Source organism: Malurus melanocephalus, unplaced genomic scaffold, assembly GCF_030028575.1.
Source record: "Malurus melanocephalus ecotype Western Australia unplaced genomic scaffold, MMel_1.1 scaffold_20, whole genome shotgun sequence".
Taxonomy (NCBI): domain Eukaryota; kingdom Metazoa; phylum Chordata; class Aves; order Passeriformes; family Maluridae; genus Malurus; species Malurus melanocephalus.
The window spans coordinates 4,291,477-4,317,068 of NW_026623252.1; the positions used below are offsets into that span (position 1 = coordinate 4,291,477).

At 44.8% G+C, this 25,592-nt stretch overlaps 1 protein-coding gene across 5 annotated transcripts in view; it reads right to left on the reverse strand.

Moving 5' to 3' along the window:
* The window catches only part of AGAP1 (ArfGAP with GTPase domain, ankyrin repeat and PH domain 1), a 230,236-nt gene that overhangs the window by 26,339 nt on the left and 178,305 nt on the right, over window positions 1–25,592 (reverse strand). For 3 of the 5 annotated variants that reach the window (XM_057389903.1, XM_057389904.1, XM_057389901.1), the window contains 4 exons: window positions 20,355–20,432; window positions 12,086–12,240; window positions 10,573–10,663; window positions 5,002–5,224 (listed from right to left, as the gene is read on the reverse strand). In XM_057389903.1, coding sequence (XP_057245886.1) covers window positions 5,002–5,224; window positions 10,573–10,663; window positions 12,086–12,240; window positions 20,355–20,432 — 547 coding nt within the window. The remainder of the gene's footprint in view (window positions 1–5,001; window positions 5,225–10,572; window positions 10,664–12,085; window positions 12,241–20,354; window positions 20,433–25,592) is intronic. The other 2 variants (XM_057389906.1, XM_057389902.1) reach the window with 1 other exon arrangement.

Consider the following 25,592-nt stretch of genomic DNA (forward strand, 5'->3'; position numbering starts at 1 on the left):
TGTGGTGCTTCTTTAGTCAGAATTGATTTAAAAAGAAGTGGAAAGGGGAGGGGGGGGGGAAGAAAGAAAGAAAGTTAAACTGTCCTTGTTCTAATTGTTAACTCTGATCGCTCAAGTAGAAGACGGGCTGATTAAAACTCCAAACGAGCCCCCAGCTCGCTTAAATCTCAGAGTCCGGAATGATAGAATCAGAGGAGTTTATTCATACCATTAAGCCCCAGAGAACTTAATTGAAAGAAGAGCATAGCCTGGACCTTGACAAGCGGGAGGTCACAGTAATTGCTGCCGGACATATTTAACATTAAGATAATCAGGCCATTAATTACCCTTTGGATCATTAAATCAGCCAGTTGCAAAATGAAATTTCTGCCTCTATTACTCACTTGAGAGACCACAGGGGTGGCTTTTAATTTATCAGTGAGCTTGAGATACAAAGGACCAGGCTTGGGGAGGAAGGAAAAGGGGGAGAAAGGAGGGGGTTTGCTTCAGCAGAGGCAGGAATATCAATCCGCCATGCTTGGTGATCGTGGCAAATTAACTAGGTAAGATAACCTCAGCTTCTAAAGGCAGAAGCTGGGGGTATGTAAATAGATGAGGGCAGACAGGGAGATCAGAGCCTGCACACCACTTAGCAGGATAATAAAGGAAATCATCCTTGATTATCAGTGCTAATTTGGACACTGCCGGTAGCTTGTTATGCGTGTTCTGAGTAGCATTTAATTAATTCAATTGCTTGTTAATGAGGGAAGTGACATGTGGGGAGCAGATGCCACCCAACTGCAGATGGGTTCTGGTCAGCCCTTCACAATAAAATCTTTTTTTTTTTTTCCCTTTCTTTTTTTTTTTAATTTATTTTTAAAAACCCCCTTCCCCCAGCCCTGGAACAGCAAAGGTGTTAGGCATGGAGGAGCAGTGAAAAGGCACAAAACACTGACCTCATCAGGCCAAGATCCGCCAAGGAACTGGAGCTGGCACTCGTGGAYGGATAGAGAGGTACCCGTGCTCCCCCAGGCTCCATTTCCAACGCTGCTCCTTATCACAGGAACCCGGGACCAACAGCACCACAGTGGCAGAGTTATGGCCAAAAGGAGCCAGGAATAAGTGGGACACGGAACACAGAAGCCCTACAAGATTTAGGATGCGATACTGGGATCTGGAGTACTCCATTTCCCTGGGCTTGCCCTTTATCCGTGATGAAGGATTAATTATTTTTACAAAGAAAAGGAGGCATGGATTCATTTTTCCATGGGAGGCACAGTCTAATATTTTTCATCCGAGTCACTCCCCAGCTCCTCTGAGCAGCATAAGCCAGGCTTTGGTCAGGACTGTAAAACTCGGCTAAACACAGTGGAGCTGCATAATGCTGTCCCTGCCACTATTAAATGCAGTTCACTAGTGACAAGGATCAAACTGGATCTTTCCTCCTGAGGTGGAAGTCAATTCCTGACACTGCTGGCTCCCAGCTCCCRGCTGTTGGATTTTCCTGCCACCTTTGGGAGCCAGAACAAACAGAGAGGCTGCTGTGCCAACAGACCTGAGCACAAACAGCCCCAGTTGAGGAGCAGAGAGCCACTCAGCCCTCACTTCAAACCAGTTTTAATGGAGCTGGACATGTCACCTGGTCATGAATGTTCTCAAGAAGATGCTGAAATGGTGGAGCCCTATGGATATTTGGAATGGATGGGATGGTGTCTTGATACGACAGTGCCTTCCTTCAGCAACTTCCAGCCAGGGGAGRTGCCCCAKTATCCCAGCACYCCCAGGAGACAGAGATGGAGCCCTTAGCAGCAGGGTGACAGAGCAGAAAACCATCTGRAGCAGGCAGAGGGATGAGGGCAGCCTGTGTCCTTTGGAAAAGGCCAACGTCACCTCTGGAAGTTGGTGGCAACCAAATCCACCAACCAGAAGCCACGTGGGCATGAGGGCAGAGTAAAACATGAGGTGTGTCCAAAAAAAGCTCAATATCTTGTAGGAGATAGACATAGCAGCACAAAAGGCTGAGAATTCCCAAGCCGGAATTCTCCCCCATGTCTCCAGCATTCCTCCACGGAGCAGCTCTGTCCCACAGGGCTCCTCCAGCACTGCACCACTCCACARCAGCGTTGTGAGAGCGTGCTCAAACAGTATCAATAGCAATTAGAGGGAAAACCCTGATCTCAGCCCCAGCCCCAGTTAATTGTCGCAACATTGATTTACTCTAATTTGACTTCTCACTCCAAATTAAACCCGCATTACCCGAGGAGGGACCGCAGGCGAGCTCCCCCCGATCGCCCCCTCCCCTCCAGGACAATAAATTTAATATTGAATACACTGGGAGAAAAAAAACCTGGCGGTTGTTGCAGGATCCATACTGAAAGATCTTTTTCCTTTTCTCCCTCTTTCTCTTTTTTTTTCTTCCTGCGAGTAATTAAAAGATGCTTTTCTTGACTAATGATCCCCCTGTTTAGGAATGGGAAGTCGATACTCCTTCACCAGCAGTCAGCTTCAATTTGTCACAGGCCTCCCGAAGTTTGAGCGGYGTTCTCGGGGCTGCTGGTAATTGCTGGAACCAATTAGCAGCTTTGCAGAGCTGACCTCATCAGGGACCCACGGCCACCACTGCTCAGGGCCAGCTGCTCCCTGTTCCCTTGCACACTCAAGTGTTTACCCGTGCTTGGGTTTTCCGAGGCTTCCCCAAATTTTTGTGTTTATTCCTCCTTGCTCCCYGAAATCACAGCAACGCCCTCAGAACTCAACTGCTTTACCCTGCGCCTCTTCCTCAAGGATGCCACCACCCCTGTGCTCCCAAACCCTTCCAGTTCAGTGCCAGAGGCTGTCCTGGGCGCTGTTCTGATCCACAGGGGCACTAAACGACCTGGAGACTGGTTTGAAGAACCCCAGGATGGTTTGGGTTGGAAGGGGCCTTAAAGTTGGTCCCATTCCACCCCTGCCATAGACAGGGACACCTTCCACTGTCCAACCTGGCCTTGAACACTTCCAGGGATCCAGGGGMAGCCACAGCTTCTSTGGGCACCCTGTGCCAGGGCCTCCCCACCCTCCCAGGGAACATTTCCTTCCCAATATCCCATCCATCCCTGCCCTCTGGCAGTGGGAAGCCATTCCCTGTGTCCTGTCCCTCCAWCCCTTGTCCAAAGTTCCTCTTAGGCTCTCTTGGATTTGCCTCTCCCCCTTCATTCCCGCAACAACAACATAAGGGAAGTTTGTTTAACCCTCTTTGMAGGTCCATTTTTGCTGCTCCCAATAGAATTCTTCATTCCTCATTCCTAAACCCCAACCAGCAGGGACAACACAGCATGCACAGCTTCTCCAAGAAGAACTTGAACTTATTTTTTCCCAAATGCAGGACTGTGATGTTGGCACAGACCAAAGTGAAGCACAAAAGGAGGCAGAGGCTTGGAAAAATCAGAACTTTCTGGTATTTACATGAAAAATTGCATTTCAGTCCCTGCTGCAAACAGCAGAGGAATGGGAGCAGCAAAGCAAGATTGCAATTGCTTTGTGGGAATATTTTCACATCATCCTAATTCTACTTTTTCTAACGTCTCTTCTATCACATAAGCGTGAACCTGGACACAAAGCTAGAAATTCCTATTTATAAAATGAATCTTTTTGTCCAAAAATGTTGCAGTGCAGGAAAAGAAAGTGCAATAATGCCAGTGACAATCAGAATCAGCTGAATATAACCATGAAGATGCACAGAAACAAAGTGGGAGAATCAAAATAAGCCCTGGGCATGAAATACTGAGAGACAAAAAGTTGATTTTCTGGAAGTAAAACCCGATCCCAAATGAATTATTTAATTGAAATGGATGGTGCACTTTTTATCACACTCACATGGATTTTAGATTTTTCATGATGTTTATTATGTGACTACTAAAATAATGTGATTTCTCTTTTTTAAAGCAGAATTCCARTTGAGTGCTCAGAACTGAGGGATTGCTCCATCTCACCTCAGCAGTAAGCAGCAACACACATTTGTGAGCTGCAAGAATATAAAATCTTTGAATTAAAGTGATCCTGATGACTGAAAGTTCATTTCAACCTACCKGATGAAATCCCTGTATTACCGGTCTAATAATGCAAACAATATGAACAGGCATCCCATTTCTGCCTGAACAAAACCTTTCCTCAGGTCTCCCTGAGCACTTTTCTGTGCACAGCCATTCATCTGAGTAGCCTGATTAATGCAGTGCCTTCATTCTCGAAGATGAACCAAAGGTGGCACCACAAATTCATTTTTCAGGGCTAACGAAATAATGCAAGAAGAAACAGTTGACTTTACTCCACACAACAGCACAAACCCACCCCTSCACTGCAGGWGGTGGCCCAGGTAGAATGAYCTTTCCACCTGATMCAAAACTGGGAAAAGTGTTCTCARAACACCTGACTTTGAGCCTGAGCARATAAATTAAGCAYAAACCCCCCTCRTTTTAGGTAGGACAACACATCACGGGAACATTTTCTCTGTTTGGAGTTTTGAGGGGCAGGTGAAATTCTACTCTCAGAGGAAACATCCTCCCAGCAACTCATGGTTTCACATAAATCACACAAAAAACCAATCAAATCCACGGTGAGCGGAACTTTGAACATCCCTGAGCAGAACCAAGGGGCTGACAGCCAGGTACACATTCTCCTGAAGGCAGGTTATCAATGCCAAACTGACAGCCCAAGAGGCGCAAACTCTGTGGGCAACCAAGACAAAGGAGCACAGGACAGGATAATCTGGATGGAAGAAGAAGCAGGTGGGAGTTTCCATCTCCCATCCAACAGAAACAACACAGAGCTGCTGAGGAAACACTCCCAAAATCCAGGAAGCATCGAGGCCACCCCACTTTTGCCACCCCYCACTGGGACACACCTTTTTCCTGGCACACATCTTTTTCCTGGCACACATTTTCCTCCTGGGCACACAGTGAGGAGATCAACCGYGATTTTCTCACCAAGGGAGGATTCAAAAGTGGCGACGCCACACGTGCGCCAGGGCACAGAGGACAAACCCACCTTGTGGAGTCCGAGGAAGGCTTCATGTGGCCTTGGCTGTTCTCCTCCCACACGCTGTTGGCCAGCTCGTTGCCGATGGCTGACATCACCTTGATCAGCTCGATGGGCCAATCGTCCAGGTCGAGGGAGCGCACCCGCGACAGGTGCGTGCCGAGGTTGCGGTGGATCCCTGAGCATTCGATGCAGATGAGGGCTCCCAGGTTCAGGCTGGCCCAGTCGGGGTCTGCAGGACAAGGGACATGGCAGTGAGGACAAGGGGACACCCAACAGAACTTTCCAGGTGCTGTTTGGGTGWGGAGGTTTTGGTTCTGGGGGTGTCTTGGCCAAGAGTGCAGCTGGGAGAGCTGCCAGGGTCAGTGGAGAAACCCTCAAGGGGGAAAAAAATAAAATGGGGTGTCCCATCTCCAGCCACAAGGGAAAATGAATTGGAAACGGAGGGAGAAACAAAGAAAACTGTTTATATAAAAACTGTAATGTTTTAAGTGATTTTGTGGGTGTTGGTAAGGTGAATTCCCCYATTATACCATGTCGGTAATTTGCCTTTCTTTACATAGTTGCAGAGTTACAGATTGTGAAGATTCTGATCACAATGGAGTGYTTCTTACAACAYTTTCCCATRAAGCAAAGTACARCCAYAGTGATGGGTARAAGATGCAGCAGTGGAGSAAACCCCTCCWTGGGAATCYAGAGCTGTTCATGGTCAATTAAAAGGGGAAAAGCAGAAAAAAACCCAGGCCTAGAAACAATGTCTCTGGCTAATTACAGCCCCCTTAATAACCATCTACCCCATCAACTATGTGTGACTCCTACAACTGACTCTTCTCCCATTTCCAAAATCAGGGAGAGGAGCACCACGATGAAAATCTGACCTTTGAACAGCCCCAGTTCCAGGGCATGAGCCAGAAGGATTTCACCCACCCAGAACAACCCCAGGAAGGATAAAACGGTGGCAAACCTGACAAAAGTGGGGAAATTCAATTTACCAGTGTTGCTCCAAACTCTTTAGATGCTGTCCTGAGCAATTTAAATCTAGATTTGTATGGATTGCCCTCTCTCCAACAAACATTCACTTTAACAAATGGAACTGAAGTCACATGAGAGGAATTTTTGTTGGATTTCCGCCCCCCAGCCCACGCTATCAGATCTTTTCTTCACGCCTTACTCTGTGCATCCCAAAGATGCACCAAAGAACCACCCCTAATACCAAGCAGGAAAGTGGGGATCAATTAAGAGGGCAGGCAATTCTTATTCCTATCTCAATTSTAAACAAAGTTTGGAGTTGAAAGTGAATTTCCACTGTTGTCTTCKGTCCTGCAAGAATTCATCTGAAGACTCATTTTGATTTTGCATAACCCACAATTGAAAAGTGCTTTTTGGCAACCAAAATATGTGAAAACAAAAATTTCCTAATCATGTTTGGACAAAAAAATAGAGAGGGWAAGGGGAAGGGAAGGGGAAGGGAAGGAAAGGATTTTAATTGTGGAGTCCCACATCCCACTGAAGGTATTGACTGACATTTTTCAGTCAGTTCACAGAAATCTAAAATGTCACCAGGAAGAAAAATTCCCTATCTTATTCTACTTCAGCAGAAAAACACATCTTCTGTTTAAAATTTCCTGTCCATACCAGGTCTTACATGAAACACAATTTAATATCTACATTAAATATGCACAGCATTTCAGACTTCCAAAAAATAAGAGACAGAGCTCCTGCCATGCTGTCCAAGCTTTTGGGATGCCAAGCACAAGAATCTTCTTTTCTGCACAATTGTTCAGATATCTCGACTGTTGCTTTGCCAGTGGGGGAACCAGTGGTGTATTTGAAATACTACTCACATAAAACTTACATAAAAAAACCCAAAACAGCAATTTGTTGGGATAAACTCGAACACAGCAGCTAATAATTTGAAATTTGCAAACTGTGACTCGGAATGAAACCCCTGACCTGCAAAGGCCAGGGTTATCCTCACAAAAATTCAAAGTGCAATGAACTCAGAATGAAGCAGGAGAATGAAACACCAGCTTACATTATTCCAATTATTCTGACAGAACTGGTGTTAAGGACCTGACCTCCCTCCCAAACACCTCTCTGCTTGAAGCACATGTAGTGTATCTTGTAYTGAATAAATTCTTTAAATATTTACCTGCTTCAGGTGAATATTTATCTGAATCACTGAATGGTTTGGGTTGGAAGGGTTCTCCCAGCTGCCAAAGCTGCTGTGACTGAAGGAGCCCCCCAAAACAGCAACCAAGAAGTTACAYGAAATTTTRTAATTTTATTTTAAATTTCAACAACCTCACAACACAGARCTGAGAGTGAAGGGCTGACCTCCTCACAGAGATGAAAATTGTTATCACCAATTTGTACCACACCTGGTTAGAAAGCTGTAACTATTCAAGATTGGGGTTTTTTTTTCCTTTTGAGATAATGATAYAAACCCAACTTCCTTTTCCTGGTGATGGTAATAGTAATTCTGCATTGGAGGATGCAATGGCAGGTGTGGGCATCCAGGTTTGATAGAAAAAGGAAAAAAAGCCCCTTCAGTGCTTTTAAGCACTGAAGTAAAGCTAGAGGGACTTTACTTAAAACTGGTCAAACAAAAGATTGAGCTTTTTAGCACTACTGAATATAACCAGACTGCAATTTTCAKCTGCCCACACTCTCCAAAATGCTTGGCTCACTCCTTCCCTGAAAACMTCTTCCCCACTCTGACTTGCACCTCAGTCAGATTCATCATTTGAGGTGAAAACTCTCTTGGGAAAAGAATCCTTTCCCACTGTCTCCTTCATCCCTGTGCATCCTGGAGGTTGATGAAAGGCTAAACTTTCCTGAGCTCAGCWGGTGTGAGATATCCCTGGGCTGAGAACAGGGAAAGAAGAAGCAGGGGTGAAGGCATCTTGAGTTGCAGCAGAAGAGAGAGAAAAATTTCCAACTCGCCTATTCTTTGAGAGGTGTTTTTTTTTTTCCTATTCTACACAAAAATTGAATTTTGTAACTGGTAGGACAGGATTGTCCAAATTAGCTCAGTGTTCAGTTTTCAAACACAAAATACAGCACAGGAAGTGACCATTCTCCTGGACTGGAAAATTCATGATTTTTTGAAACTTCCTTATCTTCTTCTATGACAGMAAAGACCTGATGTTTCATGTTCTCTGCAAATCCTGAAAAAGTGACTCATATCTAYCCTCTCTCTTAGATATTAGAAAAAAAYCTTCACTGTAAGGGTGATCACACACTGGAATTGTCTGSCCAGGGAGGTGGTGGAGTCACTGTCCCGGGATGTGTTTTTTGAGACTGGACGTGGCACTCAGTGCYRTGSTTTGGTTGGTGAGGAGGTTTGGGTCATAGGCTGGATTTGATGATTTTGAASGTCTCTTCCAGCMTGGTTCATTCTGTAATTCTGTCAATGTGATTCTCATCAGGCKGGAAAGCCAAAATCCAGAAATTTGGCTGGGTTTGCCTAAGCAATTGGATCACTCTCAGTGGCTTCTCCAGACAAAGTCAGCAGCAGGACTCTGCTGCTTTGGGAAAACACACCCGGTTTCCTTCTGAAATGTGAAATCAGATCTTGGGCACAAACGCCAGCACATGAAGAGCCTTTGCCTCATCTGCTCTGGGATGGAGAAGTGGAAAAAAAGAACTTTGAATAACTTCAGTTGGAGGCTGCCAAAAGGATGCTGGCAGCACACACCTGCTGCATTAACATCCAACAAGGCACAACTCCCCAGGGAAACAAAGCACTGCATCAAGTGCTGCAAAAGCCAAAAGCTCCAGAAAGAGGAGAATGAGACTTCTGAAGTGGAAGATTGATGGCTCTTGAACAGAGCAGAGGCATGGCAGCATCTCCTGCTCCAGCAAACATCTGGCTCTGTGGAGATGCAAACGCTCCAGGAGTGCTGGGGTTTGTCATGTTAAGTGCTCCGGGGGTAAGGAGCTGCCCAGGCAAGGCAGGAAAGGAAACAAAAAAATACAGCAAAGCCCTGCAGGAAAAGCAGCAGCCTGAGGTTCCTCTCTCTCTCTCTCTGTGTTTACATTTTTAAGATACATCCCTCTGGAAATATCTCACGTTTTTCCAAAGGAACGATGGTGGCCTTAAAATCAGGAAGGTCGAACGGCAAGAAGAGTCAAACAGGGTATAAATCATCTGTGAGAACACAAACAATTCCAGCTGAGGTTCCAAAATCATCCCCTCTCCAAAGCTTCATGACRGAGCATTGCCAAAATGGGCTGTCCCACTCTGCCCTCTCCCAGCAACATGTTCCTGGCACATCCCTGCTGCTGGCACCGTGCACGGGGGGCCAGCTTGACCCATGGACAATCTGGCTGAAAACCAGATTGGTTGGGGGATGGAAAAAAAAACCCAAAAAGCAAAAATAAAAGCACTGCTTTCTTGCACAACCGTTTTCCTGATTAAACATCCAGCATAAATCCTGGGCTATGGGCATGGCTGGGGAGAGAAACATGAGCCTGGGGGATTTTGTGGAGTCTGGGCAGAGCTGAGATGGATCACAGGGATGTTGGGGAAGTTGTCTGCACCTTATAAGGGATTGCACCTTATAAATAAATAATATAACCCCCTAAATACATAAATTAAAAAAAATATCCACACCAATAAATAACACTCACTTTGGGGTCTAAAATGCCACTCAAACAAACCTTTCCCCTTGATTAGCATGTGTTGAATCAGGGACCAAATTATTGGTGCAAAAGCAGCCGCACTTGTGTACAATACGTTCTTTTTCCATTTTCTGGAATGCCAGAATTGGCTCCTCAGCAGCCAACTTTAAAAAATAAAAATCGCACCTGAAGAAAAATAAGTGAATATATTTCCATTTTAAGCATGTGTAAAAGCTGCAAGGAAAGTTCTGACTTCCAAATATCAAAGAAATAAAAATGCACAAGTTCTCAGTCCTTCAGCTCCTGCAACTAATTGCTTTAGAGCAAGAGAACTTCCTTTTTGTGGCTTTGTTGCAAACCCCTGGAACTAAAGAGCACCAGAATAATGGCCTCAGTCGGGGTTAGTGAGGTGAAACACAGCTCAAAGTATTCCCCAGAACACTCTTCTGAGCACTAGGTGTATGTTTTAAAAAATATAAAAAAAAAGAGAGAAAGAAACACAAAGGAGAAGAAAAAAAAAATCCAAAATCAGTTTTCTAGTATCCAGATATAATGAGCAATGACTTTGGTTTCTTCTGACAAGCAAGCCTAAAAAACCARCCCAAAAAAGCAGCAATCAAGCTCTGCCTCTTTGAAAATATTGCCACGGCACGTGTGCCCTTGCCATGCCAAACAGGAGGGAAATGGAAGGAACTGAGGTCAGACAGCAAACTTTTCCTTTTCTTTGAAGGACTGTACAGGAATGCTGACATTCAACGTGAAACAACAAGGGGAAAAAATTAGGATACACCTAGTGTGGGATATATGCAGGATAAATGAAGATCAAATAAATCTGGTTAAGCAAAGCCCTTAATGAACAGAGGGAATGTGACACCGGGGAGGCCAAAGGTGRCTGCTCCCCCAGGCCCTGGCCAAGGAGAAGAGGGCAGAGCTGCAGTCAGGTGCTGTACTCACTCTGTGCTTCGCAGTCCACGCAGTGGGAATTGCCTCTGATGTTCCTGATGGACTGCAGGGCCATGGCCTCGTTCTGACTCGTCAGGCGGGACTGCAGGGAGTGAAAGCAATGAATGAGCAGCAAGAAGAACCCAAAAACCTTCAATGACACAACTGTCAGCTGAATGAGCAGCACAACCCAGAGCTCAGACCAAGGTCAGACCAACACGGCCAACAAACCTCAAATCTTGATTTGCCTCTCATGAAACAGAGACTTTTTGGCATCCCCAAGGCTTTTGGGGGCTCCAGCCTGGATCCCAACAGAGCAAAATGRAGCTGGAGAATGAACCCTGCTCCTCCCCAGAGCAGCAGCCACACTGCAGCTCAGTTCCTTGAGACAAATGAGATAAGAGTATTATTTCATAAGATCGATTTCTTTTATTGATGCGCGTGCAGGTGCTAATGAAGACTAAGGGACGGTTTGCCAAGGCGCCTGGAACCTTTTCATCATCCAAAGGTCACATTTCACCCGCTGGAATGCTCCCCGTGGTGACCTGCCCGTGACCTCTCCTGATGTGCAGCAGGGCAGAGCTACCCCGAGGAGCAAACTGCTCCCTGCACCAAGGGAGGGACTCCAGAATGATTTAAACAGGATTTGTGGGTATCCATGTGGAGATCCAACCTCCATGGATCTGCTCAACCCATCCAGCCAACTGCACTTTGCTGTTCCAGCCACTTCTGACTGAACTCAGCTCTTTTGAGAACTCAAAGAGAAAAACCTCTCTGAGCCATTAACCAGCCACCCTTTATCCTTTTGTATTAATATTTGTATATTTGGTTTGGTATATGTATTTTATACATTTGTCTATACGTTTGGTAATGTCCAAACTTCCCCTTGGTGCTCTGTTAACACACCTAGCAGAATGGTTGAGAAGCAACAAAAGCCGTGATTTTCCTCCACCTCAGAAATAAATGTTGGAAATAACCCCATTTTTGAAACAAAATGGGAAGTAAATGATACTGCAATGATGGCAATTCCTGGTGTTTGATCTAGCCTGGAACATCATTAAAAATATGAGTCTTTTCCACAATATAAAATATAAAATATAAATATATAAATACAAATATATAAAATCATGAAAGACAACTGTTAGGTGGGTGATATTAAAGGATCTGCAGTTCTGGACAATTATKGGCCATTCCTCTCCCTCAACCAGCACTCAGCACCTTGCTCTCTCCTGTGCAGCGTTTACAGAAAATTTCACTCAAGACACAGAAGTTCTCCGGCCCTCCTAAAAATCAGCGTTGGCTGAAGACATCTCAGATTTTAAACATTTCTTTGGACAGGAAATGCAAACAAAAAAAGCATTCCAAGGGGAAAGCTGCTCCTCGGCCACGTTCTTCCCTCACAAAGCTCTGGTGCTGGGTAACACACACACACCTCAAGGAGCAAGAGCTGAAAATTCAGAGTTTGGTATGATCTCAGCGATCCCTCACCCACTGCTCACTGGCAGCTTTGCTCTGTGCCTCATACCTTGTTCTTGCTGCTCTCACAGGACTGTAAACTGGCCAGGATCTGGCTCTCTATGGCTTGGACCCACGCGTCCCTCTCCTCGTAGGTGGTCGCTTCGAAGTGCCAGGTCTGGCCCGTGAGAGAGACGATGATAAACTCGAAGTTTTCTTCTTGTTCTGCAAAAAAAAAAAAAAAAAATGCAATAGGAAGAAATGACTGAGTTAAGGGTGCTGGAAAGTAGATGAGACAATTTTGGTTGATGAGAACTTCTGCAACACAATGGCTTGAAGCTGAAGGAGGGTAGATTTASATGGGATWTTGGGGAGAARTTCTGCCCTGGGAGGGTGGGGAGGCCCTGGCAGAGAAGCTGTGGCTGCCCTGGAAGTGTCCAAAGCCAGGATGGACAAGGTTTGGAGCACCCTGGGACAGTGGGGGGTGTTCCTGGCATGGCAGGGGTGGCACTGGATGGGCTTTAAGGTCCCTTCCAGCCCAAACCACTGTTGGATTGTGCAACTCCTGCAAATGCAGATCTGGACACGAGGATTGAGGCTGGACAGTGCCCTGCAACAACCAGCATCCCCCGCTTTTCCCCTCCAGATGTTTGGCAGATAAAGCACTGGTTTGGGGAAATACTCAGCTCAGTGTTTGTGGGTTTGGAATTGAGTCTGTACCTTTTTCAAACACAGAGTGGCCAAAAAGCATCATTTAGATTTAAACCTGAGGTGCTAAAAGCTACACGATGTAAAAATCAAAAGGTGCCACAAAATAAAAGATAAATGGACCATAAAGAGCTGCCAGTACAGAAAATGTAACAATTYACCCTCTCCTTTCAAGCAGTTTTTACAAGAACAGATATATTAAAGCAGATGTGTACATTTTCTCCTCTGCAGCATAAATAGTGGGATAATAGTAATAATTACTGGGCTATAATACAGGATTAAAATCAGTTCAACCTATTCAACATTCACGGCCGACATGGGAGATGAGAAAATGATCTGAGAAGGCAGGAGAGAGGGTCAGTGAAATATCCTTAGGGCTGCTGGAGGATGAGGACAAGAATTCAGGCCAGAGGAGCAGCACATGGAAATACCAGCAGAACTGAAATAAATGGACACACACCCCAGCTCCACATGGGACACCAGAGCCAAATTAAAAAAATCAAGAAGCTGAAACAGAGTAAAGTGCAATTGGGAAGGGCTGGCACGAAGCATGAAAGGAAAAGAATAATAGAACACAAAATCCTGGTGAACATCAGCCATAATGAGCTTCAGCAAGAGCATTTTGCCCCATAATGACTTATTATATATTCAGAGCCATGACACTCCYGTGTTCCCTCATCATCCATAAACATGCACAGATCAGGGACGAATCCAGCAGCAGATTTACAGACAGCACTGCTGCCCACTGGCAGTTGTGCTCCCAAGCTGTGGGATGAGGGGTTTGCTTGGATCAGCTCCATGTCAGCAAGGCCAGGGCCTCAAAAATAGCRGAAGATGGCTTGGCACCTTGAGGTGGGAATAAACATGGAGCTGAAGGTTGTTTTCAGGTGCAGGGAAGCACTGAAGCATCAGTTTTACTGGAAAACAGTGCATGGGGTAAGTGGGAAAAGGAATCATGGAATATCCTGAGCTGGAAGGGACCCACAGGGATCATGGATTCTGCACAGACACCCAAAAACCCACCCTGTGCATCCCTGGCAGCGCTGTCCAAACACTCCTGGAGCTCTGGAGTGTGCCCATTCCCTGGGGAGCCTGGGCAGTGCCAGCACCCTCTGGGGACAGAAGAACCTTTCCCAAAATCCACCCTAAACCTGCCCTGGCACAGCTCCAGCCATTCCCTGGAGTCAAAAATGAATGATGCAACTGCACAGCTACAACTGCTCCCTTTCAACACTGTGTTCCAAACAAGGAGAAACATCACCCAAAATGCCAGGAATAAATCACGGCAGCAGCCTCGTTTATCAAGCAGAGCTTTCAGGGTTTGATGAGGGAGATCTGAGAGGAACTACTCCACAAAAAATGAAGTTACACTCAGCCCTCTGCAATGTCTCCAGTCTGCTGAATGAACACCAAAACCCAAAGCCCAGACCAAGGTCGAATGAATACAGTCAAGCAACCTCAAGTCTCAATTTGCCTTTCAAGAAACAGTGACCTCTTGGCATCCCCAAGGCTTTTGGGGTCTAACTGTGCTTGGGGTCTAACGGTGCTTGGGGTCTAAAGCTTTTTGCCCTGACTCTGTAGGGGCTGCCATCCCTGGAGTCCCTATTGCTGGGGGGCTTTAAAAAATTTGTAAAAGTGGCACTTGGGGACATGGTTCAGTGGTGAACATGGCAGTGCTGCATTAACAGCTGCACTCAGTGATCTTGGAGATCTTTCCCAACCTCAATAATTCCACGATTCCACATCCACCGAAGTTCAAATTTACTCCGCAAGAAGTTGTGCCAGTTGAACACATCTCCCCTAGTATTTTCTGCCTAAACACAACAATATTTTTTTTAATCCCCAAGCTCAACTGTGAAACAAAGCAGCAGTGCCTGCTCCACGTCACCCCCGGGGCAATTCCTTCAGAAGACAAGGAACAAACCTGGACGTCCTTAAGCCTGGCATGCAGGAACAGGAAAATCCAGGCGGGAGGATGAAAATTGTTCACTTTTACTCTTCAGTCAAATTATAGGTTGTGCTATTTAAATCCCTGTGAGCCCAATCACAAAATTTTATTAAACAGTTTTCCATGTTTAACAGTTATTCATGGAAAGGTCCACCATAATAGTATTTTAGCACCATCAACCTGTCGAAATCAACCTGCCCAATTACTCCAAACTACATTAATAACACCGGATATTACACTAATTGTGTCCAGTTTCTATGCAGACGAGGTCCCACGGGGCTAATTTTGCATCCTCAGGGGCAAGCAACTCAGCCATCAGCCTGATATCACCAGGAATCCCTCCTCATTACACAAGTCCAGGCTGTCAAACTTTTTTTTTTTTAGRAAAAAAAAAGGTTAATGGGCCAATCAGTCATCAATTATTTCCTGGAAGGGCAGCAGAGGAAGGGTTAAAGTGTGAAGAACCAGCTGCCACCGACTTCCATTTGGAAGTTATTATCAACAGGAGATGTCTAAAATGTTGTTGTTGTTTGTTTTGCTGTTTTTTTTCGAAGAGGGAAGGGGTGGCTGGGATGGGAAATGAGCCAAAACTGTGGGACTGTGATGATATGGAAGGTAAAACACCAGAGATTTTTTTCCTTTTAGTAGAAGCGGGCGTGTAATCAGTGAATTTTTAGGGTGCCCAGAGAAGCTGTGGCTGCTCCTTCCCTGGAATTGTTTCAGGCTGGGTTGGACTGGGTTTGGAACAACCTGGGAAAGTGGAAGGAGTCCCTGCCATGAATGGGATGGGTTTTAAGGTCCCTGCCACCCCAAACGATTCTGGGATTCCACGGACACTCCTTTCACCATCACCCTCCTGAGTCAGGTTACTGCATTCACCCTGAGTTCACATGGATTTCGCTCTGCCAAAAGCCAGGCATGGCCACAGCCCACCCATTTCTGCAAAACTGAGAGAAAATATCTCAGGAGCAATGGATTGTGGAAGGAAAAACAAATATCCAGGCATGGCCTGACTGCCTTCCCCCACCGAAGTGTTTGTGACATGGGGCTGAGAGCAGGTTTAGAAAACGACACTGAAAATTACTACAGGATACAATTAGTCCATAACTTGTTCCAGAGAACTCAATTAAATCCATTAAATGTAGGGAAAACACATGTCCAGAAGCAGCCACAGCACTTGGTACCCCTCAGGAGTGGTTTGAAATGAAGTGCAGGAGTCAGTTTGAGCCCGATTTCCACTCCCACCTGTTTTACTCCCAATATTAAGGACTGCAGGAATAACCATGGACACCTTGCACCAGTGCATGGGCAGCCCCAAACACAATTCAAGTCCCAAAATCACTAAAGATCAGCCTGGAAGGGACCTCAAGGATCACCCGGTCCAACCCTTCAGCACAGAAAGCCAGCAGGAGGCCAAGGCTCCTTCCTGCCATGCAGAAATCCCACCCATCCCAAAAGCTGGCTTTTAAATCAATATTACAGCCTTTCTCAAACGCATTCATCAATATTTTGCCAGAACCAGGAACAAGAATGGATCTTGTGGTTTCCAAGCCGAGCAGGCATTTTTATCTCTGCCCAGCAGAGCTGCCATCAGAGGATGCTGGTGCTAACTAACAGTAACTCACCCCACACATCTGCAGGGTGGTGCTGCTGGCACAGGAAACCCTTCACGGAACAAGGAGTCAAGGGCAGCACCCAAACACCCTCCAAAGGCCCTGAAGCACCTCCAAGMGCTGAGGGTGCAGCTGAATCCCTGCCTCAAGTAACACAGAGACCTATTTAAACTCCTTTTTCCTCGCCTCCTCCTCCCTCTCCTGCTTGAGCATCATAACCCTTCCTCCTTCCCACAGGAGGAGGAGGAGGAAGAGCTGCTGGGGTGCTCTGAAAAGCGGCAGGAGATGTTTACAGCACACAATTTGTTTACAATGTGTTATTTACGTCAGGTCTCGTTACCTTTTGCTGCTCGGTGTGAATTACCCCCGTCACTCGCCAGATAAGTATGTTTATTAGCAGCCTCAATTAAGGAAATATTTGTGCCATGTCCCACTGGGCATGGCTATGCTAATACTTCTCTCCCCTTTCCAAACCCAGTGTCTAAATCTAATTAGTTCTGAAAATCAACCCTATCAGGACAACAGAGCTCTGCTAGTGCTTGCCCACAGCTCTTGGTAAAGGTTGTGTTCCAATGGAAGAGGTTTACGATGTTTTACATCCCATATTTAGGAGGCACAGACTGGGGATGGAAGGCTGAAGGCACTGAACCCCTCTGCTACATGAATTTGACGTTTTTCATGGGTGCCAAGACTGCACAGAGTGAAAAAGGTAAAAAATTCAGTTCAGACARGCACGGCACCAGGGCAGCAACAGCATCACTCTGAAACCAAAGCTGGGGACTTCAGGAATATCCACACCAAAAAGTTWTCCCTCAGTGCCCAGCAAATCCAGCCCAGCACTGTTGAAAATCACACATGTAACCATGAGGAGGGAAAAAAATCAGGATTTTGTATCTTTATGCAAGCAGAGCACATGTGTTTAATTCCTTAGAGATAATCCTTCCCGCTGTGCTGCAAAATCAGAAAATCACAAAACATTTTGGRTTGGAAAGGACCTTAAAGCCCATCCAGTTCCACCCTCTGCCATGGGACACCTTCCACTATCCCAGGGTGCTCCAAGCCCCGTCCAGCCTRGTGTCAAATCTGTTGATACAGGAAAAGTAATTCTATATTAAAAAAAATCTGCTGTGATAGCAGGGACAAGTGACCCCAGCGGGATTTAAAACCAGAGAGGAGTTTGTTTCAAGCATACACTCACTGACACTACACATTTTTACCCCMAAAAAACCAAAGGATTGCTTAAAACCTGGCTGCCTGCAATAGGGAGCCTGTGGGACTTGGTCATTTGTCAACGGGTCCCTAAAGAAAACCCCTAAAAAACCAAAAACCAAAGAGTTCAGGCAATGCTGAAATCAATGAAAGTCAGATTTCTTTTAATAAGCCAAAACTGATGGAGGAGGTAACCCTGCAATTCTGTGGCAAGGTGAGGGTTGGGATCCACTCCCAGGGAACAGGGACAGGAGAGGGAATGGCCTCAGGCTGGGCCAGGGTGGACATCAGCAGGAATTTCTCCATGGAAAGGCCTTGRAGTGGAGTCCCCACCCCTGGAGGTGTCCAAGGAACTTCTGGACRTGGCACTCTGGGCTGGTGACAAGGTGGGGTCAGTCCCACCTTAGCCTTGGATGGCTTTTCCAGCCTCAGAGATTCTGTAAAATCCTCAGAAGGTTGAGTCCTCCAGCTGGGATCTCACACYTCGTGAAAATCCCACCCACAGTGTTATTTTTGCCAGGAGAGAGCAGCCCCACCGAGGAGGATGCTCAAACCCAGGGTCCCCCCACGCTGGGGACCATCACACACCTTCTTCCATCTCCACCTGAGATCTGCACTCCTGGAAGCAGCCAGAACACCTCAAAATAACAGAAGGTGATCATTAATAAACAAATAAAATGATTGGAGAGCTTTTCAAACCGGGACTGAACTTGAGGGTAACGTTTTTGGTGCGTAAATAGGTGTAAGTGCAACTGAGCAAGCGTTTGTGCTRAGGACCAAAGCAGATTTGTTATTCTGGACTGTCATTTCCCATCACCGCTCCCTTTTTTGAAGGCATAATTATCCAAACATGTGGTTTTTAATACTTWCAATGCTCATTAACTCCACATTTGCATGTCTCACCATTCCAGCTCTCACACAAAGGCTCACGGTACCAGCTCCAAGCTACGGAGAGCACTGAGCCTCCAGCTTTCAGGGGGGATAAAACATCCCAAAAATTACATATTTTCCCAATTTTAGAATTTCATTTTGTTGCTGTGTCTCAAAACTCTTTGGGCCATGGCCAGCAGGACCCCATTCCCAAACCAAGATGCCTTCAGTTTGATGAGTAAGATCAAAGATTAGACCCTAAAAACGCTTTATCTGTAAACCACAAGGGAATCCCATATATTTGTTCCCCTACTGCAGTTTATTAACAGGTGGCTATAAAATCACAAGTTTCTCAAGCACTAAACCTGTAATAACAACAAATATACCTGGCCAGGTATGGCCTGGGAGATAAAAACAGCAAACAGAAAATTAAAAATTATTGAAGTATGTTTGTTGAAAAACGACAATCCCAAAACTTATGAATATCCAACAGTCACTTTCTGCCCTTTCATATTTTGCACTTCCTATTTGAAAAGACAACAAAAGGATCAAACCAGCCAGCTTAGAAGCTCTGAAAGGTAATAATTTTACACTTATGCTGAGAAACAAAATAAAATTATATTAAAAACAACAACAAAAAAAGCTGCCTTAACAAGCTGGAATAAAACCCCACTTTTGTTTCCTGTGCACACTTTGTTTGGCAGGGAGAGGCAGGCCCCCGCCAGCAGCTTGGGCTGTAATTGTGCAAAAAAAGGACGGTGATATAAATCACCAAAGGTTAATGATCAGGATGTGAACACAGGGACTTGTTTACAGAAATAGCATGCAATTTAAAATTTACAAGAGATTTAATGCCACCGCTTGGCAATCACTAAAATCAACAGCCCAGAAAACAGTGACATTAAGAAAAATATTACAGTTATAATCATTCCAAAATAAGTCAATTAGTGTTAGGGCATGCGCTTGCGATTACTTGACCCATTTGGTTCGCACTTAAGTGAAGAGAAAAAAAAAATCCCCCTCCCTCATAGCGAGATTACTGAGTTGTGACCTATTTTGCATTCCCTATTCCTTACACCATCCCTCTTCCATGCTGCTGGAGGTGGTGGTGAAAGGTTTTTTCCCCCTGTCTCCTTCTTGCTTGGTTTCCGAGTAATTCTGACCTTTGACATTTGTAATAATAAAAATATATATATATTAAAAGAAGAAAGAAGGAAAAGTTTATAATTGTGTTGTTCAAATGAAGGTGGAGAGGGGGAGGAAATAAATACATAAAATTCCATGTGCTATTATACAAAAGGCATGACGGCTGTCTTGGGTGGGGGAAAAAAAAAAAAAAAAAAAAAAAGCAATGTAAGTCAATTTGTGAACTTTGGCACGGGGTGACCTTTAGAAATACAACAATATCCAGAATTTACAAGCAAGAGTAGCACATGCAAATGACCCGGCACTGTCTCGCCTCTGGATTAGAGCTGCAAAGAGCATTATGGAGAAGGCTTGCACAAAACAAATTAAGATTGTTACTTAAATGTCACGGCACACTATTGTGTTTGGCTACAGATCATTACACCTGATACTAACACTTTTAAAAAGCGTAATAACTTGGGAAATATTACATTGAGTGCCCACATGGAGAAAGGGAAAATATATATATATATGTATCTCTTAAAAAAAAATAAATAAAAGGAGCAAATGGGTTCCTGAAGTAATTTAAACATCACCACTCCACGACTASAGGGAAAGGTCAAAATTTAAGTAAGCTGAAAGGAACATGAATGGCAAAATAAAAGGCGCAAACGGAAAGATGAAAAGACCAAGTGGAATGACTCTGCAAACACGGGGTGGAAACGAACACGCATGCTTGGGGCAAATCTCATTTCCAGGGGGGAAAGGGAGAGAGAGAGGCGAGGAAGGCGAAATTTTGGAGAAGTGGGTTAAAAAAAGGGGGGAAGAGAGAGGAGGTGTTTGTCTGGGACGGGTGGGTTTGTTACCTTCGGTGTTGGTGCTGCTGCTGCTGTAAATATTTCGCAGGCTACCAACACGGTTTAGTTTCCAAGCTTTGCGTTTGGCTGCGTCCAGAGAGCAGGAGGGGAAGAGAAAAAAAAAAAAAAAGAGAATAAAAATAAAGAAAAAAGAAAGGGGGAGAAGAAAAAAAAAAAATTGGTTTTTTTTTCAATGAAAAAGGGGAGAAAAGAAACATCAAAAAGCATGTGAAGTAAAATACAAGCACGAGCCTGTTCACACACAGAAAATGCACACGGGACCACTCAGCCTCTGCAATCCACGGCCCATGTGGAAAACCTCGCATCRAGAGTGATTTTTCTTTCAGTCACCACAACAAGACACGATTTGACAAGATTAAATGGATCTGCTATTGGAAGAGACAAAAACAGACCAGTAGAAGTCAAAAAAAAAAGAAAAAAAAAGAGGCAGGAAGTATTTGTACAGAAGATACAGGACTGGACAAAACAGCTACTGTAAAATGTGATTTAATTCATGACAAAACAGCCAGACAAGAGCTCCTCTTCCTCCAAAAGCCTGTGGGGATCACTTGAGGCCTGGAATTCACCCTCAAACCTCCTTTTTACAGCATCACCTTTAAAAATTGAGGTGATGATGCAATGACCTCAAATCCTCATAATGACAAATGTTATTTGTAGTGCTGAGCTCAGAGGAAGAAGGATCATAAAATCCTGGAGTGGTTTGGGTTGGAAGGGACCTTAAAACTCATCTCATCCCACMCCCTGCCATGGCAGGGACACCTTCCACCCTCCCAGGCTGCTCCAAAATTCCTTCCCCACTGGAAAATCAAAGTGTTTGTTTGGAAAGGGGTAAAAAAGCAAAAAGTTTGTTCTTTACAGAGAACAGCAAATAGAATTGACCCAAACTTTGAGATCCTCTGTGCTGCTGCTTCACAATTAGCACAAAATATTGCTCAAAAGCACTCTGCTTCCGGGCTCATTAGGGGAGAGCACGTTTTCACCTTCTTTAGAACCTTTAAAACACAATGTTTGGGCTGGGTTTGATCAGACAGGAATGGGATGAAACATCTGAGCACACCAGGACACCCGAAAGCGACTGGAGTAACAGGGAAGGGGTGGAATTARCATCTCTGGAAGGYRTAAATGGCAYGTGGATGTGACACTKGGGGACAGGGTTCATGRTGGTGCTGYGCTGATGGTTGGAGTCAATTTTAGAAGTCTCCRAAGGAATCTCAGACCCTTCTCCCTCACTCCTCAGGACGACATCAACACACCACGACACAGCCAGAACCAGGAGACAATAATTTCAAACATTTCTTTCAGAATTTATGAGGGAATTTCTGAAATGCCTCGCAAAACTCAGCCCAAACAGCTGCTTCCAGGGAAAAGGAACAGTGACCTGAAGYCATTCCAGCCTTCAACAAAAAGCTCAGTTTTCAGCTGAAGAATTAAAGCTGGAAGAGCACTGCCTGAAGCCCCTGTACTGCTCAGCTAAATATGATTTTAATAAAGCCATCTGCAGGCTTTAATGCTCCACACTGAAAAGGAGGACTGGATTCTGAGTGACATCATCAAATCTAAAAGTATTTTCAGTGGGTGCATCCTTCAAGCTGAAAAARCCCTTTCATTTCTAGACCTATTTAAGAAGTCTCCGCGCCTAGAGAGGCACAATTGCCCAGCAGAAAACTTGTTTTTCCTCTGGAACATTTACATATAAATAGGCAAAAACGAGGTWTGGCACCCCTCTGGAAGGGAAGATGGTCTCCAGTGCACAGAGCCCCTTTCCCAGTGCCTTTCCCATWTTTCACACGTTTGTGCGAGCAGGAGTGAACCCGCAGCCTGCTTTTCTATTAACCTATTGATGAAATAATCCATTTTAATGTGTTCAGTGKCAGCCTTTCCCTTCTCTCCAAACAAATGGGCTTTCTCCACGGTGATGCCGAGGTGCTGATACATCCAAGTACATCCTTTGGCATCGATTAGGCCCCYGCCCGCTTTCTCCAGGTGCTCTCCWGCCTTTGAGGATTCAATAAGGGTTTGGACACTGCCAAGCACAGCCTCTGCWGGATGATTGATGTGCCAGGGCCCAGCAGAGCCATCCCACCCTGCCTGCCTCTGCAACTGCCCACTGCCTACAGACAGGCTGGAACAGGCACTGCAGCTCATGTTTTGCCTTTTAATTATTCCCCAGAATGTTCAGTTTGTCTGGTCTGGGATCGCGTGCTGGTTCCTAAAGTTAATTCAACAAAAGCTCTTGTTGCCAGCTCAGAGAGATCCATATCYATCTATATCTAYATCTAYATYTATATKTATATKYATATTYATATWWATATCMATMTCYATMTCWAYATCMATATCYATAYCTATAYCYATAYCYRTAYCTRYATCYAYATMYATAYATATWYATATWYATATAYAWATATWMATATYYATAKCTATATCYATATYTATAGCTATATCYAKATYTATAGCWATATYCAKATCYATATMWATAYWYATAYMYATMTATATCWAWATACATATCTATATCTATATCCACATCTWTATCCATMTCTMTATATTATGTATCTACATCAATATCGATATCCATATCTATATCAATATACATATCTATACCCATATCTATATCCATATCCCTATCTATAAACCATATCCATACCCATATTTTATCCATATCTATATCAATATCCACATCCATATCCACACCCATACCCATATCTATATCCCTATCTATAACCTACACATCTTACCTACATCTATTTTCCCCATCTATTATCTTCATCACACATACACCTAATCAAAGAAACCACAACTGGTTCACAACAAAATGCTGTGAGAAATACTTCCTTCTCTAACAGCAAAACTCCCCAAGAACAAAGAACTTGCAGACAGATYGATTTTGAAGTAATTCCTGGAAGTGTGTTTTCTTCTAAAGAAGCCACCAAGAAGTGTCTCTAGCTGGAAATACAAAAAAAAAAACAAAAACCCAAAAACAAAAAAAACCCCAGACAAACCTTCTCAAAGCTCAAACATCTGGAATTTAATAAATTATTTCCCAGTGGTTAATTTAACTTTTACTGAAGTGGCGAATGGTATTGGTCCTGGAATACTGAGGATCCAGGGAAGCTGTGGCTGCCCCAGCATCTGAAAAAACCTCACCATGGCCACTAAAGCACACCACAAAATGCCACACTTACTGGATTTTGAACACTTCCAGGGATGGTGACTCCACCCCTGCCCTGGGCAGCCTGTTCTGATGCCTGACTGCTCTTTCAGTTCAGAAATTTTCTGTGTCCCTGACAAGGCAGCAGTGGCAGMAGCTGCAGCTCGGGCAGGACACGCAGCTGGATGTGGAGACAGAAATTATCCCAGTGCTGGTGCTTTTGGGTGCTCCCTGCGAGCTGAACTGTCCCCATCTATAAAATAACCCTTTACACCTGCACATCCCAGTGACAAGAGGGATGTCGGTGTRGGAAGGAGGAAACAAGGCTTCAGGACAGCTTTTTGTTAAGGTATGAAGGAACTGGGAATCAATTAAACTTAATCACTCCCAATTACCACCTCTCTTTGTATTTGCTCAGGCAATAACTTTACAGCTGTGGCCAGCCCCTCGCAGACAGAATTTCTGTGTTTGCCTGCTTTAACAGGGCTGCTATTTATCCTCTGTTAATGAATCTGCGCAGTTTGGATCAGTCAGGCTCTGCAGTAAATACGTTTACTGCCACTGTGATCACGTACTTCTAAAAGCGTATTGATTTCTACAAATATTCCTAAAAGCAAGAGGTGTATTTCTAAAAGCAAGAGGTGTATTTCTACAAAGTATTTCTAAAAGCAAGAAGTGTACTTCTAAAAAGTATTTCTAAAAGCAAGAGGTTTATTCCTAAAAGCAAGAGGTGTATTTCTACAAATATTTCTAAAAGCAAGAGGTGCATTTCTAAAAAGTGTTTCTAAAAGCAAGAGGTGTTATTTCTAAAAGTATTTCTAAAAGCAGGAGGTGTCTGTGGGAAGGATTTAAATTCAGGTGTGATCTGAGGACACATCTGTTTGTTACCTGGGAAGTTCTCTAAGGMTGCTCAGGATATTACACTCACCAAAACACCACATTAACCCTTTTCACCCCACTCCAATGCAGTTCTTTTTATATTCTGATCCCAGAAATACACTTTTACTCCCGGGACAGTGTTCCCATGGACTGCCTTGATGCCTTATCAATTAGGCTAATTTGAAATAGAGGCTAGACAAATTTAAGAGAATGAGAATAGACAACTTTAATCCAGGCCTAACAAGCCTACTGGCATGTTAGGGCAGACAAAAGCCTTCTGCTGTGGCTACACCTAAAATGGACCCCGAGTCACGAGATATTCACCTTTTATAAAGTTCTGCCTTATTAACATATTGGGTCTTAATTCCCCAATGATCTTCAGGTCATGATGTCACCCACCCCAAACTTGCTCCCCCCCAACTCGCTGTTGTTTCCATATTTTGGGGCTCTGAGGCAGTGAGGTGTCCTTGGATCAAGGCTCAGAGAGGAATTGTTTTGTCTAAAGATGGGAGAATGGTAGTTTTACTGTTGTACTAGAGAACTACAAGAATACAGACGCATGAAAAYATACAAACTAAAAATCCCAAGGCATCAGTCTCACCCTAAAAACCTCCCGGCGGTGCTGCGCGGCGGATTCCAGGTGTGCTGATGTCACCTGTGCTGTGGCTGTGCCAGAGCTCTTTGCTGATGAGATAAATCGTTCTCAGACAGCTGATTAGGGAAGGCTGCATGGCCAAGGCTCCCCAGCCATGTTGGAGGTGGCGGCGTGCATGAATTACATCCCCGGAGTGCACCGAGCGCTGCTGATTAAATGAGGCACGCCACAGCCCTCAGCATCAATTATCAGAAATAATGGGATCTCTGCAGCCAGGCTGGGGGAAGGGGAAGGGGAAGGGGGCTGGGGCTGCCCTGAACGCCTTCCCAGGGATAAACCCGGCCGGGAGCCCAGGAATGCTGCTCCGTTCTGGGTGTGCAGCGATTGAACAGCGAGGAGACGCTGACAAAAACCTCCTCCCCCTGCACAGGCCAGGGCAACTCAGGAAATACCTGAGTAACATCCACCCAGAAAATTGATTTATAAGGTGCAGACAGGAGGCAAAGTTGAATAATTAAGGATAAACTTCAGCCTCCTCCTGCTCTTCCTCAAGTTTTTTTGCACTGTGGTTTGATTGGGGCAGGTAGGGGAGTTTTCTTTCTTCTTGGGG